General features: G+C 42.0%; 1 protein-coding gene across 1 annotated transcript in view; it reads left to right on the top strand.

The window, feature by feature from the left end:
- The window catches only part of PTH2R (parathyroid hormone 2 receptor), a gene marked incomplete at its 5' end in the record, with an annotated part of 48,714 nt that continues 27,689 nt past the window's right edge, over window positions 1-21,025 (top strand). The window contains 4 exons of the mRNA XM_005874261.2: window positions 1-51; window positions 11,060-11,162; window positions 19,452-19,562; window positions 19,674-19,795. Coding sequence (XP_005874323.1) covers window positions 1-51; window positions 11,060-11,162; window positions 19,452-19,562; window positions 19,674-19,795 — 387 coding nt within the window. The remainder of the gene's footprint in view (window positions 52-11,059; window positions 11,163-19,451; window positions 19,563-19,673; window positions 19,796-21,025) is intronic.

The following is a 21,025-nucleotide window of genomic DNA, read 5'->3' as shown; positions in this document are numbered from 1 at the left end:
CACCTCTTGGGGTGCCTGCTGCTCGGCGGTGGTCTCCTCGCTGGAGCCCAGGTAAGAGCCAGGGACCCGCAGCACCTGCTTCCCGAGCCTCCGGCTGGACTCGGGGAGACCCAGAGCGAGACCCAGGGACTCACGTTGACACACACACACACACACACACACACACACACACACACACACACTCATGCATATGCACACGCACACGCACACACACACGCGCGCGCGCACACGCACACATGCACACGTACATGCATTTAGTGGAGCTGCGAAGATACATGCTTTAGGTGAGTGGCGTCCTGGGGTGGGCGCAGCCAGACCGGCATCATCTGGGCATCTGAGAAGTAGGGGGGTGTAAGGAGCAGTGTGATCCTGGGTCAGGAGGGCGAGGCCGGGAGTGAAGGAACTTTCCTTACGCGTAGTCTCCTCCGTCCGGGTGAATGAATCCAAATTATTTTTTGTCTGCTGGCCATTTGCTGTCACTTTTGAGAACTTAAACTTCTATGATCGATTGTGAGCACTGTCTGGAAAGATGACTGCGCTCCAGGATACAGAATCACGTATTATCAAAGCAAAGAGACGAGATAGGAAAAAAAAATTCGTGTTAAGTCAAGCTCAGTGGTTAATGTTAAGAAATAAGTGGTAGTTGTCATTTCGTACTGCAAATAACGTTTAGAGATTTTCTGGGTTGTCTTTCAGAACGGTGCAGCCTCTCAAATGTGCAGCGCATGGTTCAGCCGCACATTCTTCTTGTGCCAAATAAAATCTAGAGTTTACGCTCAGGTCTTCAGATGAGCTAGGAAGAAATGTACGGGTGTACATGGGTAGGAATAAATGAGCTGGAAAGAAATGCGAGTGTAAAAAGCAGTTTGAGAGTCCTGTGAATTTAAACGGAATCAACGTTATTTCTCCCGTTCGGTAGGGGGCGCATCTTGACCATCAAACGAAACCCCAAGTTTTTGGGGTTTTTTTCCCCCTCTTAAATTCTTTCACTGTGAGAGAATTAGGCGTTGATTTATTACTGATAATACATAAACTTAATACTAGGGTATTGGCTTTCAGATGACCAATTTAAATATCAATTATTCTAAAAGTGCAATTGTTTTTTTTTGTACATAACCACATAAATTAAAGGACGCACGTCGGTGCCTGCTAAATACTGGGCCTTACGCAACCTAACCAGGATGTTTCCGTAAACTTGTTCTCTTTTAAAAAAAAATCAAACAATATGTGTGTTACATATTTACAATAAGATTAGCAATGTATGCTTAAGAGTAGGGTTTGCTTAAACTTGAAAATTTTCACCAACAGTAGTAATATGACTGAGAGGGAAAAAACCCTACGAATTTGGTGACACAGAACTCTGGTGATCTGTAATGTATTTCCTGCATTTCTATCTCGTAAGCTATTTGAATAATATGCTTAAAAACACTGTTTCCCCATAAAAGGGGCAATTCTACCCATTGATTTTGCTTCGTGTTCTAGATTACCTTTTCTAAGAAAATGGGAAAATATTGATTAGTACAACAACAAAAAATCACTAAGGGATTATGGACAGAATATTTCCTTTACTTTCAGATTTCAAGAAAACAATCAGGACATTAAACATTCTGTTCTATAACTTAAACCAAAGTTTCTCAACTTCGGCACTATTGACATTTTGGGCCATATAATCCTTTGTTTCGGGGTTATCTTATACATTGTGGGTTAATGAGCAGCATCCCTTTCCACTAGATTCCAGTAGCATTCTCTGTCCCTGCCCCCTTGTGACACAAAAAGAGTCTTTAGATATTGCCAAACGTTCCTTTGTAGGCAAAATTGCCCCTGGTTGAGACCCATTGCTTTAAACTGACTTCCATTTATGTTTATAGATTAGGAATTGTATGAAATGACAGTTTGTGATAATGTATTGCGTTTTAAACAAAATCTGAAAGTTAAAGTGATTTACATTGACACCTTTTCTGATCTTCAGTTTCTTCTTCTTCATTCCCAACTAATACATATATTTTACAAAATTTTAACAGACTGATAGACAAAGAGAACTCATCTAAGCAGAATTAGCTTGTGTAGAATAATTCTTTAATATTCAATAGACATTGAATCACATTACAAAATAGATAACATAGAATAAAAAATCTCTGTGGTTTTTGGTTGGCAAAGATGCCTTTGCCCGCCGGCATGACTCAGTGGTTGAGCATTGGGCTATGAACCAGGAGGTCATGGTTCGATTCCTGGTCAGGGCAGATGCCCGGGTTTCGGGCTCAATCCTCAGTAGGAGGTATGCAGGAGGCAGCTGATAAATGAGTCTCCCTCATCATTGATGTTTCTATCTCTCTCCCTCTCCCTTCCTCTCTTAAATCAATAAAAAAAATATTTTTTACAAAAGATGCTGCCTTTGACTCAGTGTACAGTTCAAAACTAATTCATTCATGCATTAGGTGTCATTGCAGAGCCCAGCAATATATTTCTTAAAGTCAGATTATCATATGGTGATGAGGACCACTGTATGAATATGTGAGGTATTTTCTTTACTGTGTTAGTGGGTCCTCCTGGAAAGAGACTGAGATGGTATTAGGTTTATTGGGAGAGGTTAATGCCTTTGAAAGATAAAAGGGTGAGGAGGCAGGATCGGATAAGGACAGCCTCAGATCAGGATGCAAATCTGACAAAGTCTTGGCCAATCCCATGGAGAGCTGTGGGACAAAGGATCCATCAGAGGAGTCCCAGGTGGTGACAAAGTGGCCGGGTCCCAGCACTCCCATTGTGCCCCGTCATTGGCTGGGGTTGTGTAGAGGATCACAGACTTGGCTGTAGGACTGAGACAGATGCTTGAAAGCAGTGCAGCTGGAGGCTGGCAGCCAACTGCCCTCCGTACAGATAAATGGCTGGGTCTTTATTGGAGGGCTGTCTCAGTGGCTGCCTCCATGGCTGCCTCCCTTACATAACTATCAAGGAACAACACTGGCTTTGCTGGCCTGAGCCCACATGACTTAGTCACCTTCTCCAGGCCCCATGTGGCTCTCAGACAGTGTGTGTGTGTGTTTGGGGTGGGGGTGGGAGGGGGGAATTGAGTACAAATCCATCAGCACAACTAAAAAAAATTCCCAGAAGCCGATGACATCCTGAGTGCAAGTACATAAGTTCTGTAGAGTCCCAGGTGTGAACAGATGCCAGTGGGTGGTTTTTTTTTTACAAATCCATCAGCACAACTAAAAGAAATTCCCAGAAGCCAATGACATACTGAGTGCAAGTACATAAGTTCCGTAGAGTCCCAGGTGTGAACAGATGCCAGTGGGTGTTTTTTTTTTCCTTCAAGTTACCGCTTGTTTTTGCCTGAGTGGAATCCCAGCAGTGCCATGGGCATTCTTGTGGCGGCGGGGGAGGGGGGGGGAGCCCTAGCCTGGGAACCCAGAAAGCTGATTTCAAATTCTTCTTCTGCTAACATGCAACCTCCCTGGGCATTAAACTTGATCTCTCTACTGTGCACTGAGGAGGATAAGCTCTAGTTTCTCAATTCATTGTGAAGAAAAATAGAGCATTTTCAACTAACATGCTTACTAGTATATTCCATTTAATTTCCTATCTTGAGCTTCCATTGGTTTTGTCGTCTACTAGAAATCATCTCCTTTCTTTCCTTTCTGCTTAGTTTTTGTTCTTTCTCTGAGTTATTCTTTAAATCTTTTAATGGCAATGTGACCTTAGGCAGTTCATTTCACCCCTTTGAGTCTCCATTTCCTCCATTCTAAACTAGGGACAAGAATGCCATTTATCTCATAGATTATTGAATTTATTAAGGGAGTATTGAATTTAAAAACACTATAAAAACAAACTGTAGCCCCGCTGGTGTGGCTCAGTGGTTGAGTGTCAACCCATGAAGCAATAAAAATATATTGGCCAGATATTTTTGTGACAAAATTGGAACAGACTTATATGTATAATGAAAGTTCCAGAAGGCAGACTTCTGCCTCTTCTTTATGAAACCATTTACATCAGGTTGCAAACTGCCTGAAATTTCCTAAATGAGAATAATTTATACTCCTGTCACTTTCCTACTTATATAATCAGGGCAGCTCTGTGTTCTATGAGGAAAAGTTTTTCAGTTGTTTGGTAAAGACATTTTTGAGAGTCAGTCTGTGTTTAACAATGCATTTAAACCAAGACTGTGGGCATGAGGCGTCTAAGCTTGCACATCCTGCCCACCCCCAGGAGAATCTGCCTTCAGAAAGGCACTCATGCCTGTAATAAGTACCGAGGCTCAGCTTCTCCTCTCAGCGTGTAGTGTGGCATCTCACTTTCTAGATGACTGAAGTCTGGAAGACACAGCACCCAGAAGCTTCTGGTAGTCATGTCAGCAACACTTCTGAGGTCAGACGAGATTGGGCGCGTTCCGTGTGGTATGGCCGTAGACACGTTTGAGCAAAACTTAAGCACAGCCCCGGCCAGTGCGGCTCAGTTGGTTGTGGGTTTGATTCCTGTTCAGGGCAAATACCTAGGTTGGGGGTTCGATGCCCAGTCGGGGCACATACGGAAGGCAACCAATAAATATTCTCTCTCACACTGAAGTTTTAAGAATAAACAAAAAAACCCACAAAAAATGTAAGCACTATTTTCATGTTGATTAATTGAACTTAGAGATATCTTAGAGACATCTAAGAACTAGATGAAACCTCGAGTAAACCCATGGGGCTTTCTTGTAGCCTCAAGAATGCCTTTTGAAATCAATCCGAAAGATACAGCAGACTCCTAGTTCCACCAGATGGGTAACATATCAGTAATGGCATTTTGTTTGTGAGTCTATTGCATTTTTTTGAATCACTCAATGTAAATGTGTACTAAGTACCCAAGAGCCATAGTGGACCTCCTGACCTCCTGACCTCCCCCAGGGCCAGATCCAGGACTTGGATTCTTTTTGTATCTATCTTCTGCCATCCTGTCTGTGCATAGTATCTTGCCCATGGCTGGTCTCCAAATACTTGTAGAATAAATATGCTCAACAGTCTTTGTTGCTAAACCGGCACAAACAGTGTAGAATAAGCCGAAAGAAGTCTTTTCTGTGAGCATGAGGAGGTATCCCTCAATTAAAATTCTTCCTCCCCAGGTCTCTTCCTTTTCAGTTCAGTAAGACTGCACGATGCTCATTGCGTGGCTCTTAAAGGGATTAAGACATGGCCCCGTCTTCCAAGAAGCGTTCACTAGGGAGACAGGTTGCCAATAATGCAGAGATGGGTTCCTTGCCTCTGATCTTGACTTTCATCTCCCCTCCTGCAGTATCTGTTCGTTTTCCTTATTTCTGTATCCAGTCTGCCTTTTGCTTCCCTGTAATGTGCAGCGTAGATGGTAGGTCCTCACTTGGGATGGGAAAGGCCTGCGGATCTCTGCCCTAGGTTTCTCGTGTTCAGCACTTTCTTTCTTTTTGCCTCAGTAAATTTATTCTGGTCAAATATATTTAGAAGGTGGTAAAAGTATGGACTTGGTGATATCAGCAGTGGTAATAGTTACCGTTTATACAGTGTTCACTATAATGGCACTTAATTAGGCACTCTATATGGGTTATTTTCTTTAATCCTCACAACCACCTTATGAAGAAGGCAATGAGCATATTTATGCCTCTCCAACATCCTATTCTATTCATCACTAATTGTGTGGCAAAGACAAGTAAGTGGTAGAATAAGGATACACTGAAAAAAAAATGCAAAACTGCGAATCTCTGCTCTTATGAATTTTACATTCTCTCGTTCTCCTGAAGCCCACTCTGCCTGTGGATTCACATACATGTGCAAGAAATCTGACCTTGTTTCTTCTCAGTGGAGGTGGAAGTTTAGGTTGCCCCAGCCAGCTACTGTTGACACCCAAGGGGCGGAGCTCCTCATTACTGATGGGAGGGGGTGTGAGTTCTGCTTTCACGTGGTCTCACCTTCACCACATTGGGGGGCGGAGGGGAGACATTGCTGCTGGATTGACCCCCCTCTAGGTCAGTGATGGCGAACCTTTTGAGCTCGGCATGTCAGCACTTTGAAAAACCCTAACTTAACTCTCATGCCGTGTCACTTATAGAAATTTTTTGATATTTGCAACCATAGTAAAACAAAGACTTATATTTTTGATATTTATTTTATATATTTAAATGCCATTTAACAAAGAAAAATCTACCAAAAAAATGAGTTCGCACGTCACCTTTGACACGCGTGTCATAGGTTCGCCATCACTGCTCTAGGTCTTCTCCGACACTGCCCCAGAGGGGAGATGGAGGGACACCTTGAGACTGCCAGGTTGGGGTGGAAGTCCAGGATCCCAGCCTCGTCTCCACTGCCACCTGAGGTGGAGGGACTGTGAGTAGCCTTGTTACAGACCCGTGTAGGTGGAAGTCCCAGCTCTCTACTTTGCTGTGAAACCACTGTGGGGAGGATGCAGGGGCACCTTCTTATAGCATCTCCTTAAACCTTTGTCTAGTTAGCCTTTGCTGGTATGGATTGGGGTTGGACTGTGGCTTTCTTCTGTGGTGTTTGGTTTGAGCTATTACTCTCTAAAAGTTTTCTGTCTTGTCAGGCTACCTCTTTCCTTTCTTTGCTATAGAGAGCAGAGTTTTTATGAGACTTTTTTTTGGTCAGCGCCTGTTGGTGTTTTAGAGTTGCCAGTTTCTACAAATCCAAGTCAGGAACACATGAGACAAAAAGAAAACTCAAAGAATTTTCCACTGTATTGTTCTTCAGGATCTGAGGTTCTTACTTGGTCTGTTTTCTGCTCTCCACTTTTGGAGTCCTCTTACGTTCATTTTATATATAACTAGAGGCCCGGTGCACGAAACTTGTGCACTGGGTGGGGGGGGGTCCCTCAGCCCGACCTGCACTCTCTCACAGTCGGGAGCCCTCAGGGGATGTCTGACTGACGGCTTAGGCCTGCTCCCCATGGGCCTAAGCCATCAGTCAGACATCCTTAGCACTGTTGCGGAGGTGGGAGAGACTCCCCCCACTGCCGCTGCGCTCACCAGTTGTGAACCAGCTCAGGGCTTCTGGCTGAGCGGCGCTCCCGCTGTGGGAGCACACTGACCACCAGGGGGCAGCTCCTGTGTTGAACATCTGCCCCCTGGTGGTCAGTGTGCATCATAGCGACCAGTCATTCCGCTGTTCGGTCAGTTTACATATTAGCCTTTTATTATACAGGATGTCCAGAGTTTTTAGTTGTTCTTACTGGGAGGAATGGAGGAAATATGCCTACTCCATTACAACAGAAGTTGAAGTTCCAGAATGCTTCTTTTTAAATATACCTAATTTATGAATTAATGTTGACTTTAAAAGAGAATAAACATGAATATTGTAATTATGAGGATTCATATACTCTGACATTAACAATATCTATAATGACAACTTTAGGTACTTTCAGTAGGATACACATGATCAAATTAGGGCTCCTTTTAGCTATCAAGTATGTGGTAGATTGAAATTCAACATTTTATTTCAAATTGTAAATGATCGCTTGCCCAGGAAAAATTACTAACATCTATTTTTCTAAAAGTACCATTTTGTTTTGAATGCAATTGTTGCTTTTAGTAACATTGAATATAAAACACTGAGTAGGAAAAATGTTCTTCTGTTTTAAATAAACTATGATTTTAATGCCTATGGTGATGAGCACTTGTATCTGTAACAAAGGAGGAAGAAAAGGCATTATAAAAGATGTTAAGCATTTTCTTAACTCTCACTTGAAATGACTAAAGATCAATTTAACAGACTGTGAATTAGTACGTCCTGTCCTGGCCGGTGTGGTTCAGTTGGTTGATGTCAGACTATGTACCAAAAGGCCTCGGGTTCCATGTGCAGTCAGGGCACATGCCCAGGTTGCAGGTCTGATCCCCAGTAGGGGTGCATGTGGGAGGCAACTGATTGATGTTTCTCTCTCACATCGATGTTTCTCTCTCTCTCTCCCTCCCTTCCTTTCTCTCTCTAAATATATATACATATATATTAGAGGCTTGATGCACGAATTTGTGCATCAGTGGGGTTTCTTGGCTTGGCTTATGGGATCAGGCAGAAACTGGCTCTCTGACATCCCCTGAGGGGTCCTGGATTGTGAGAGGGCACAGGCCAGGCCGAGGGACCCCACCAGTGCACAATTGGGGCTAGGGAGGGACACGGGAGGTTGGCCAGCTGGGGAGGGCTCCAGGGTGTGTCCAGCCATCTTGCTCAGTCCCGATCGGCCGGACCTCAGCAGCAAGCTAACCTACCTATCAGAGCATCTGCCCCCCTGGTGGTCAGTGCACATCATAGTGAGCAGTTGAGTGGCCTTAGCATATTACTCTTCGATTGGTTGAATGGCCAACCAGATGACCAGACACTTAGCATATTAGGCTTTTATTATATAGGATACTAACCAAATTTGTGCCTAGATTAAACTGGCCATATTTTTAGAATAAAATATCTCGAGAAGCTATAGTTTCCATAATGCTTATGTTCTTGAAAAGGTTATCTCAGTAAAAGGGCCACATATGCATAGAAGAAAACAAAAATGTATTTGTTCAAGTAAAACGGGTAAAAGGAGTGATTTGAAATGTTATGTTTGATATTTAAATCAAATTTTTCTGAATCAAATTTATAGTCCTGAAACTTGCTTACAGCTTGCCCCATAGTTTCTAGGATTTAAGTCAAAGAAAATAACTATTCAACTGAAAATACAGCCAGAAAGAAATAACACCCTAACAACTTGAATGTTGCCTGACTTTCTGGAGAATGAATGGAGAAGTCAGTTTTCCATCCCTGCTCACTCAGATGACTCATCTGTTTTCATTTCATTCTCCTTTGATGATATGTGAGACTTTATGGCTCACTTTTAGTGTGGCTACTTCTAACTCCGAATCTGCACTGTGTTAACCTTATAGTTAAATTCTGTTGTGTATGCCACCTGCCCCGCCCCCCCCCCAATTAGTTTTTTATTATTCTATTTTTTCATGAAAACAAATTATTAAAATAAATGTGGGCACTGAGCTATAAATAATATCCAACAATCTCCAAAACTATATTCATCTGATTATTTATTGAGATACCCTTTATATTATAAACTAGTGGCCTGGTGCACAAAATTCGTGCATGGGGGGGTGTCCTCAGCTCAGCTTGCACCCTCTCCAGTCTGGGACCCCTCAGGGGATGTCTGACTGCCGGTTTATCCCTGTGGGATTGGGCCTAAACTGGAAGTCAGACATCTTTCTTGCAAGCCAGGACTGCTGGCTCCTAACCGCTCACCTGCCTGCCTGCTTGATCACCCCTAACCACTCTGCATGCCGGCTTGCTCTCCCCCAACTGCCCCCCCCACTGGCCTTCTTGCCCCCAACTTCCCCTCCTCGCTTTTTTCGCTCCCCCTGCCGGCCTGATCACCCCCAACTGCCCTCCCCTCCTGGCCTGATCGCCCCTAACCGCCTCTGCCTTGGCCCTGCCACTATGGCTTTGTCCAGAAGGACATCCAGAAGGTTTCCCGGTCTAATTAGCATATTACCCTTTTATTAGTATAGATATATTAGAAAATAATAAACTCATAATTTTCAGGAATGATACACATTTTTGAACTAAAATCAGTTCTTATGATAGATATCCTTCATTTCAGTTTAACCTGCCAGTCTATCATTTTGTGTCATTTAAAACCATAATTATTAATAATCTCTAATTGTACTTCCTATGGCTAATAATATAAACATCTTTCAATTTTTAATGTTCAGTGCATAATGTAAATAAAATATGAAAAGGCTTGTTTTTCCACTTTCTTTAAATAAGCATTCTGGAGAATAAGTGTATTTGCAGACTGAAATGAAAGATTTTAGATTTACAAAGGGTTGTGTTATAGGGAGTTTGCCACTTAGATACTACTGATAAGTTTCATCATCTCATTTGATTTAAGAATCTCTAAGTCCCTAACTGAAAACTGAACTGCAAAGCTCTGGACCACATTATTGTTAATAAACCTACAGAACACAAAGTGCTCAGTATTCTTTTTCTAGAAAATAGGCGATCACTCGCAGAAAATTGTGGTTGCTTAAAATATATTTACAAATTTTTGATACCTCCCTTAAAGAGGTAGAGATTAACGTCTCTCTCCTTGAGTGAGAGTTGGTGACTTGCTTTCAACCAACAGAATATGATGGGACTGATCATGAGTGACACCTGAGACTAGATCATAGAAGGCATTGTGGTTTCCCCCTTGCTTTCTTTCTGGAATCACTCGCTCTTTGTGAAGCCAGTCGACATGCTGTGAAGACACTCAAGCACCTGTATGGAGAGAGCCCTCTGGTGAGGAGCTGAGGAGTCCTCCCATCAGCCATGTAGAAACTGAGGCCCCTGCCAATACCATGTGAGTGGGCCACCTTGGAGGTGGATCCTCTAGTCCCAGTGAAATCTTCAGGTGACAGCATCTATGGCTGATGTCTTCACTGCAATCTCATAAGAGGCTCTGTTCTGAACCAGTGATTTCCCAGTACTTTTTCAGTAGACTAAATTTAGTCTTCTAGTCTAGTCCATTGTCTTTCCTATTTTTTTTATTGATCTCAGAGAGGAAAGGAGAGGGAGAGAGAGAGAAACATCAATGATGAGAGAGAATCATTGATCGGCTGCCTCCTACACTGGGGATCTAGCCCGAAATCCAGGCATGTGCCCTGACTGGGAATCAAAACCTGACCTCCTGGTTCATAGGTCGATGCTCAACCACTAAACCATGCTGGTTGAACCCATTGTCTTTCTGTGTGCCATAACTGACACATTGCAGGAGAATTAATAAAATACTCTAGGAAATTTACCATCTGTTTATTATTTTTTCTAATTATATTATACACATTACCTAGTTATATTAAAAAGTTCTAGTATGGGATTTTTTCTTTAGGCAAATCAGGTAAAAGTAAGATTATCCTAAAATCTTATACATTGATGGATATTGGATTTTGATTCAGATGAGACTATTTCACAAATAGCTTGATACCAAACATTTTCCATTATATTAGAAGGTAAAATAGTGCAAGTTTGTACCATGGCTTAAAAAAAGATTATGAGAATGTTTTTCACTGTTTATGTTTTGTTCATTTCTGCAGCTGGATTCTGGTGGCACCATTACTACAGAAGAGCAGATTGTTCTTGTGCTGAAAGCTAAAGTAGAGTGTGAACTCAACATCACAGCTCAGCTCCAGGAAGGAGGTAACGATGCTAAGAAAACTGTGTCGTCCTCATGCCCCTACCCCAGTCCTCACCAAGATTGCAAATTCCCCTTATTTAATATTAGGAGACCCTTATTAGTCATTCTGTTCCCATGTGGAGGGTTGTGTAGCAGAATAAGGCTCTTTTCATCTCTTTAACTCACTAGCTTTTCCCTCCCTGTGGGAGGAGTAACTGATATGTGAGTTTGGGAATATCGACTGCATATCAGCCTGTTCCTCTGGCCTCACTGGGATCTGTCTGCCTAGAGAGCATGCATGGTGGTTTATCTGTGATCATACAGTAAGCTTCAAGGAGTAGGGTCTGTCCTTGTGGGTATTACCTACAGTTTTTGGTAGTATGTAAAATTCAGAGGAGCCAGTAAGCAAGCCCATTTACATGTACGTAGGCCATGTTCTCCAAAAAGCCTTTTTCATAATAAAGTGATTGTTTGATCTCCATCTGCCTGACTCCTTATGTAGCTTCTCAAATACAGGTAGTTCTGAATTCAACTGGGAAGGGAACTACTATTTACTGAGCTCCCTGAATTCCAACAATCTGAACACAGCAGATAATGTCCTTAAAGCTATGCCCCCTAATAAAACATGTAGTTTGATATCTGCTTCATTCTAGTCTCCAAATATTAAAAAAGTTTTGTGATTGATTTTTCAGTTGATTATTATCAAAGAACGTGGTCTGCACGATACTGATTTTTAGGAATGTGTTGCGACTTGATGGCTGATAATCTGGTCAATTTTGATAAATGTTCCATGTGGTCTTCAGAGGCATGTGATTCTCCATATGAGCACATTGTTTCACAGTGTCCACTAGGTTATCGGTTGTATTGTTCATGTATTCTGTGTCCGTGATTTTTCATCTGCTTGACCTATTCTTGTCTGAGGTTTATATATTAAAATCTCTTACTATGATGGGGAATTTTTTGCTTCATCTATTTTGAAAATGTTATTCAGTATATACAAGTTAAGAAATGTTGTATTTCCTGGTAAGTAAAACCTTTTATCAGTAGGAAGCAGCCCTCTTTACCACTAGTGTACTATTGCTTTAAATATCAAATAATATATAATATAGCCCTGGCCAGTGTGGCTCATTTGGTTGGAGTGTCCTCCCATAACCTAAAATCTTATACATTGATGGATATTGGATTTTGATTCAGATGAAGGACTATTTCAAATAGCTTGATACCAAACCTTTAATTTTCAATTATATTAGAAGGTAAAATAGTGCAAGTTTGTACCATGGCTTAAAAAAAGATTATGAGAATGTTTTTCACTGTTTATGTTTTGTTCATTTCTGGTTTCTCACATCAATGTTTCTCTCTCTCTCTCAAATCAATAAACATATCTTTGTTGAGGATTAAAAAATGTATAATATGAAATCATTATATTAAAAGTAACAATACTTAATAAAGAACATTTGTTTCTTTTTCTCTTGGTAGATATTTGCCTGCCATATCTTTTTCCATTCTTTATAAATGTCTTTGATTATAAAATACACATAACATTAAATTTACCATCTAAAACATTTTTAAGTACACAGTTCAGTTGTATTAAGCACATTCACACAGTTGTACAACAAATCATCTTGCAAAAATTGATACTTTATATCCATTGAACAACTCCCTCTCTTTTCACATTCTTTTGTTAAACTTTTCTGTGTGCTTATGTTTGGTGGTATCTTTTATAAACAAGACACACGTGGACTTTTTTTTTTATCTATTCTGATGATCTTTGTCTATTAACTGAAGTATTTAGTCCAATTACATTGTGATTATTAATATACAATACTTGAATTTAATTATGCTTATTTTTTGTTTTGCTGTTTTAATCTTTATTGTTGAGATTATTACAGATGTCCCCCCATTACCCCTCTCCTCTCAGTTCCCGCCCCACCCCAGGCCTTCACTATGCTATTGTCTGTGTTCATAGGTAATGCATATCCTATATAATAAAAGCCTAATATGCGAATTGTCCCCTTGACCGGGAGTTCAACCAGAGGGTGGGGCCAGCCAGCCAACCACCTGTGGCCCCTCCCCCCAGCTTACCCCACCCCCAATTGGCCCCACCACCTTGATTGGGGATGGGGCCAGCCGGCCAACTGCCCATGCTCCCTACCCCCAGCCGGCCAGGCCCAATTGGCCCCAATTGGGCTGGGCCCGCAAGACCTCACCCATGCACAAATTCATGCACTGGGCCTCTAGTATGCATATAAGATCTTTTTTAATCTCTTCCTGCCCCCTACCCCCTTTTCCTCTGAGAATCATCAGTCTGTTCCATTTCCATGCCTCTGATTCTATTTTATTCACCAATTTATTCTGTTCATTAGATTTCTTGTTTATTTTGATTTTAGATTCAATTGTTGATAGGTATGTATTTGTTGCCATTTTTTTGTTCATATTTTTTTTATCTTTTTCTTTTTCTTCTTCTTCCTCTTAAAGAATACCCTTCAACATTTCATATAACACTGGTTTGGTGGTGATGAACTCTAGCTTTTTCTTATCTGTGAAGCTCTTTATTTGACTTTCAATACTAAATGATAGCTTTGCTGGGTAGAGTATTCTTTTTGCTGTTCTGGTTGGGTGTTCTTTGCTTCCTCGTATTTCAAATTGTTGATTCTCAGAATCCTTTACTCTACTGTTGAATCCCTGTATATTATTCTTTATTTCAGTCAGTGTATGCTTAATTTCTGACTGGTCCTTTTCAATTTTTTTTTGGAGGTTTCTAGCAGATTCTTGAGTAACCTTATAACCGTGGTTTTGAACTCTATATCCAGTAGTTTGCTTTCTTCCATTTGTGACATGTTTCCTTGTCTCAGCATTTTGGCTAGTTCCCTGTGTTTGTTTCTATGTATTGGGTAGAGCTGCTATGTCTCCTTGAGTTGATAGAGTGGTCTTGTGTAGTGGGTGTTCTATAGGGCCCAGTGGCTCAACCTCCCCAGTCACCTGAGCTGGGCACTCTAGGTGCACCCCTTTGTGGCCTGTGTGTACAGTCTTGTGGTAGTTGAGACTTGATTGCTGTTGGAGGCATTGGGAGGAATTGACCTCCAGGCCAATTGGCTGTGAGGACCAATTGTGACTGCAGTGGAGAGCTGCTGTGCAGGAAACACCCCTAAGGAGCAGGACTTGCTTTAGTGGGGCTTTGGTGCTCACTGAGTCTGCCCCTTGAGTGTGTCACTTATGGATGTGTAGAGTTGTAATCTGATATGGTCTGACACTGACCACTGGGTACATTGGCTCTTGGGTCTCCAGGGAGGTGCAAAGCCAGCCACTGCCTGGGGCCACCCATCAGGAGCTACAGAGAGATCTGCAGATTCTTCCTCTTTGTATTGGGTTTGGAATTGCCCAGATGAGGCCCAGCTGTGAAGTAAGGCAGGTTGGGGCTGGTGCTGGGTCTTGGGCCTTTTATTGATAGGCTTGGGGCTCTCTGACCCAGCTGCAGCTTGTTTGAGAGGTTTTATCCTGAGGAAGGACAGGCTATTTATATGCAAAAGCTGCAGCACACAGATTGGGTGGGGTTTTAAATTGGATGAGGCGGGGACTTAGGGAATCACCAGGGTGGAGCAAAAAGAAATGGCTGCCAGTCAGCCCTGGGACCCGGGAGGTCCCAGCATAGGAACAATGATCTCTGTGAGCACCTTTGTCTGGGAGAAAGCTGCCCCCGAGTTCCTGCCCTGATGCCAGACAATCCAGTTCCTCCTTGTATGTGTCTCTGTCCCCCAGAGCCTTGCCCTGGTGCTAGAGCTCAGAGGAAACAGGACTTGTAAGTTCAGTTCGTGGTGGCAGCCTTTTAAGAAGAACAGCTGGGTCTCTAGGCAGCCTGGTGTCACTGAGCCCCAATCCGCACTGGTTTTTACAGCCAATAGTTATGGGGACTTCTCTTCCCAGCTCTGGGACCATGGGCTGGGGGTCTGGTGTGGGGCTTGGACCCCTTGCTCCTCCAGGTGGCCTGGTGCTTACTGAGTCTGCCCCTTGAGTGTGTCGCTTATGGATGTATAGAGTTGTAATCAGATATGGTCTGAGACGATCTCCCTCCTGATTAAAAAAGTGGCTCAGGTGGGTGCCGGACCAGCTGGTTCCGTGCCTCTGCACCTCCTACCAGTCTCACTGTGTTTTCTTCTTTACTTCTCTAGTTGTAGGATTTCCATTCAGCCAGCTTTCCAGTGGTTCTGGATGATGGTTGTTCTGTATTTTAGTTGTAATTTTGATGTGGTTGTGGGAGGCGGTGAGTACAGGCGTTTACGCCACCATCTTCCTTTTACTCCTTATACTTATTTAATTCACCTTATTTGAGCTTTTCATTTCACCAGCTTTTCCTCCCTTCCACTCCTCACCCCCATGTTCTTTTGGCTTCTTTTGAATTGATTGAGACTTTTTTTTCCTTATTTCATCCGTCCTTCCTCTACTAGTTTGGAAAATATACATTATATTTAATTATTTTAGTGATTAACCTAGAAAAACCTCAAATGCAGTGCTTGCTGACCCTATGGAATACTTTCTGGCCTCAGATTTATTCTTTTAATTTACAGCCAGTTAAGCTAAGCCATGTTTTAAGAAAGAATGTGTTTATATTAATTCAGCCTTTGTAGGGGTGTTGCACTAGGAAGCAGTTGTCTGAATGGCCAGACCAATAATGTCAAAAAGGAGACTCACTCATCCTTCCTTTGAAGAACACTGAAGGAGCGACAACCGGGAAGGAATTTATAAGGAACCTTTGAGGGCTGAATGAACTATTTGCTCTGAAGTCTCATGAAATCTTGAGCTGGAAGATGTCTCAGTCCAGCATTATCATCGTCAGTGTCCCTTAAACAGTTCGACAAATACATTATGTGTCCACAGTTCGTTGCTTCTGTACTAAGCACTGAAAAAGTGAATCAGATTCTACCCTTACCCCGGGAGACAATGATACCGTTCAGTATGGTGTTATTAACAACAGAGGCAACAAAATTTGGAATCCCTGGAAAGGCAGCTTAATTCATTGGGGAGGGATTGGAGGAGGCTCCCTGAAGGAATAGTCATCTTATCTTAAAATGAAAGGAACAGGAATTCGATGTGTAGACGAGGAAGTAAAAGACATTCCTGGCGGAGGGAAGAGGACAGTTAAAGACAAGCCAGTGTGAATCAGTCACACACTACAGGAGTTACACATAAAAAGAGTGAGTGCTCTGGATTTAAACTTATATAACATCTAAAATTTGTGAAGATGTGAAGCATATGACATTGCTGCATACATTTTAGAGGGACAACTAATTACAAGAACGCAAGAATGCATTTTCAGCTTCAATTTTTGTAGATTGCAGGATGGGTATCTTCCTGGTGAAGGGTTGGGCAGTGCAGATTAATAAGGATGCATGATTTGTTAAACACAGTAAAGGGATGGGAAGCCATGTGGAATGCTATCAAGATAAAGAAGAGCGTTTAGGGCAGAGTTGATGGGGGAGATGGATTCATTACACTCTGTGTAAGTGAGAAAACAAGCAAACAGCAGGGAGTGGTGGAAAGAGGCAGGTAAGCTGTGCATCAGAAGCTGGAGCCAGTGGGCTGAGCTCCCGGGTGGCTTGTGATATTGAAAGCCCAGGCTTTTTATTACGTGGACAAAGTGAGGCTGTTTCCAAGGAAAAGGCTCTCTTTGATAAGAACAGCGGGGGGGCGAGGGAGGACGTTTTATTTCTTTTCATCACTTCAGCAATTCACAAAGCAAGTCAGATATTTGTTTCTGTGTGATGTGGTGGACACTAGACGTTAATTTCAGGTTTGTGCTGGAATCCTTTGTGTAGAGATCAAACGGTTGTGTGAGGTTCTGTTATGCTGACTGTTCAAAACTGAACAAACACACTTGACGTCATGAACGTTACTGAGAACAAACATCCTCAGCTAGAGTTAGTGTAATTGATAACTGAAACATTGAGAGCTGTAATGGGTAGCACCTGTGGTAACAGATGCCCCCCCAAAGATGGCCCCTCCCCAGTATCTGGTGTTAGGCCTGTATATGTCATGGCACATGATAAAGGGGCATCACGGGTGGAATTAAGGTTTTGGGCCTTAAAATAGGCAGATTATCCGGGATTGTGTGGATGGGCCCAATGTAGTCACTTTTAAGGAGACCTTAACAGTGGCCGAGTAAGGCAGGAGAGTCACAGAAAAGGAGCGTGGAGGAGAGACCTGAACTGTGACAAGGACCCAACCTGCTCTGCTCACTTTGAAGATGGAAGAAGGGGATCTTGAGCTAAGAAATGCACGTGGCTGCTAGAAACTGAGAACAGCCCTCGGCTGACAGCCAGCAAGGACACGGGAACCTCAGTCCTCCAGCGGCAAGGAACTGAATTCTGCCAACAATGGAAGTGAGCAAGGAGACAGGTTCTCCCCCAGCGCCCCCAGGAAGGAACGCGGCCCTGCCCAGACCTTGATTTTGGCCTTGTGAATCTATATGCAGAGATCCAGCCAAGCTTGCTGGACGTCTGAGTTATAGAAATAGTGAGACCATAAACTTGGGTTATTTGAAAACACTAAATATGTGGTAATGTGTGAAGGTGGCAATAGAAAATGAAAACAGGACTCGTTAAAATGGTCTGTTTTGGGGATGTCGGGGTCTGACATGGCTGATATGCTCTCTTCTTAGAAGCTCAATGCACAGCTAGTGGACAGGCCCCGCAGAACAGTGTTGACACTGACTGAATGTTTGTTCAGCCCCCGTCAAATGCTGGGTGATGAATGCATGAAACAACACAGACAAAATCTTCTACCCTCAGGGTCCTTCGACCCTGCGGTTCAAGAAAACAATAACAAAATAACAACACTGGAAGGTGAAAAATACACCAGGAAAGGCGATAAGGAGTGTGTTGGGAAGTAATTTCAAATGGGAAAGTTTACTCCAAAGTTGAAGTTTGGGTAAAAGTCTGTAGGAGGTGAGGGAATAAGCGTTGGGGCTCTCTGGGGGAATTGGGTTGAGTTCCTGGAAGAGAAAGGAGGCCGTTAGCGGGAATTGAGGTCAGGGAGATGATCTAGGGGAGAGGGCAGATCCTGCCGGGGCCTTCAGACATTGTAAAGACTTTGGCTTTTGCTCAGAGTGAGAAGGGAAGCCTTTGGGGCTATTGTGTTAAGAATAAATGAAAGGGCTTATTATTTCACTTAGCATAATGCCCCCTAGATCCATCCATGCTGTTGCAAATGGTAAGATCTCATTCTTTTTTATGGCCAAGTAATATTCCATTGTATATATGTACCACATCTTCTTTATCTAATCGTTGATGGACGCTTAGGTTGCTTCCATATCTTGTTTACTGTAAATAATGCTGCAATGAACATAGGGTTGCATGTATCTTTTCGAAATAAGTCAGACAGAAAGGCAAATACCATATGATTTCACTTGTATGTGGAATCTACTCAGAAACACAGAACAGACTGATGGTGGCCAGATATGGGGGGTTGGAGGACTGGGTGAAAAAGGTGAAGGGATTAAGAAGTATAAATTAGCAGTTACAAAATAATCATGGGGTGTAATAGTCAATAATATTGTGATAACTATGTATGGTGCCAGATAGGTACTAGACTTATGGATCACTTTGTAAATTATATAAATGTCTAACCGCCATGCTGCACACCCCAAACTAATGTAGTATTGAATGTCAACTGTAATTAAAGAATAAACGGAGGGGAGCAAGAACAGAGTCAGGAAGACCAGTTGGAGGTTATTGTAGTAATTCAGGCTGGAGACGAAGGACTTGGCCATGCTGGTGGCCATGGAGGTTTGAGAAGTGAGAGGGTCCTGGATGCATCTCGGGAAGAGTAGAGCTTATGAGAATTTTGTTTGAGATGAGTGTTAGGGCACTCATTGGTAAAGGCAAACCCAAATCGTGGAGCTTACCTCTGAAGCTCAATCTATTTCATATGTTATATTTTTTAACAGCAATTAAAAAAAATCTAGGGTAAAAAATATAGCTACAACTATGCTAGTTGGAAGAATTTTACTACAGAAGTTCACAATGAATTCTAATGTTTCTCATATATTAATTGCTATAACTCATTAATATTGGAATCACTAAAATATTTTAATATATGCAAATCAAATGTTCCTATCAATGGCCCCTCGATGAGGCTAAGTGGATGAATTTTGGGATATTTGCACCCTATCTACCTCATTCTAGTTTCCAAAATTACTAGTTTTTTTTTTTTATATTTTGCTACAGGCAGTGGCTTGAAATTTTGCATTTTGAATGCATTTACTCTCTGGTTCTCACTGCATTTTTGTTTATGTGCTTTTTAATTTCTTTTTTCATCAGAGGGAAATTGTTTTCCAGAATGGGATGGACTCATTTGTTGGCCCAGAGGAACAGTGGGGAAAATCTTGGCTGTCCCCTGCCCTCCTTATATTTATGACTTCAATCATAAAGGTATTGGGTTTTTCTGAAATGGGTAATTTGGAACAAAATTTACCATTTTATTTTTGTAACGGACTCTAAGAGACCTGAGCACTCTCACTGTTTTTCTTCGTGTCTTTACAGGAGTGGCTTTGCGACGCTGTAACCCCAATGGAACATGGGATTTTATACACAGTTTAAATAAAACCTGGTCTAATTATTCAGATTGCCTTCGCTTTCTTCGGCCTGATATCAGCCCAGGGAAGGTAGTGGTAATTTTGTGTTGTTTTTTGTGTGAACCCCTGAGGGGAAGCAGAATAATGATTTTTATGCAGTCTTTGATTGTCAACCATTATATGGAAAAACCCTTTTATTCCTAAGACAACAAAGATCATAAAAGGTAAAAACAAGGTTGTAATCTTTTCAGATACCTGGTTAAGGAAAGGTATTTTCTTAAAGTTAGAGCTACTTGGCTGAGACATATACAGACATACGTATAAATATGTGTCTCTGTGTGTATTGTTGCATTACATTATGTTTACATTATGTATAAAGATTTAAAGAGGTAATCAGCGACATGATGCATGATTTCTCTTGATTACCTGTAAATGCCTGCATCTCATCTCACTCTGTATTCCAGGAGGAGCTTTGTATTTTAGAGATTATTTTCCATTTCCTAAGATTTGCCAGTCGTTGATTCATTAGTGTGTGAAAGATTAGAGTTGTAGAACTAAAGAGGCCTGGGGCATCCTATAAATCTTCCAGCATAATACCAAATTTTACACAGAACCAGAGATGACACAGCTCACTGATGGCAGGCCTAAAGCAGAGCCCTGATCTACAAATCCCTCAGCAGTGCTGTTTCTAGGATAGTAATTGTATGTAAACTTTGAAACTTCTGGGTAGTTACTTTTAAGTTATACACGGTGCTTTACAAGTCATGCTTAGCCCAACCGGGATGGCTCAATGGTTGAGCGTGGACCCAGGAACCAGGAAGTCATGGTTTGTTTCCTGATCAAGGCTCACATGCCTGGGTTGTGGACTCGATCTCCACTAGGGGGCATGCAGGAGGCAGCAAATTGATGTTCTCTCTAATCGATGTTTCTATCTTTCTATTCCTCTCCTTTCCCCTCTCTCTAAAATAAATGAAAAAATATTTTTAAAAAAGTCATGCTTAAACTCCTATTACTCAGACCTCATGTGTAAAATGCGTGATGACAAAATTATAGAGCTAGAAAATAGATTCATGGTTGCCAGGTGTTCGGGACGGTGAGGAGGAGGAGGGTAGGCCTGACTGTAAAGGGACAGCATGAGGGAGATCTTTGTGGTGATGGAATCATTTCCTGTCGTGATTGCCTTGATGGTTTTTAAAATTTACATATATGTTAAAATGACATGGAACTATAAATACACAAGTTGCACCAACGTCAGATTCCTGGTGTTGATATTTTGGTCTAATCATGTTAGATGTAACCCCTGGAGGATCTTGGGTGAAG

Source organism: Myotis brandtii, unplaced genomic scaffold (assembly GCF_000412655.1).
Source record: "Myotis brandtii unplaced genomic scaffold, ASM41265v1 scaffold43, whole genome shotgun sequence".
Taxonomy (NCBI): Eukaryota; Metazoa; Chordata; class Mammalia; order Chiroptera; family Vespertilionidae; genus Myotis; species Myotis brandtii.
Note: the sequence above shows the minus strand (reverse complement) of the source record. Positions and strands in the feature narration are given on the sequence as shown.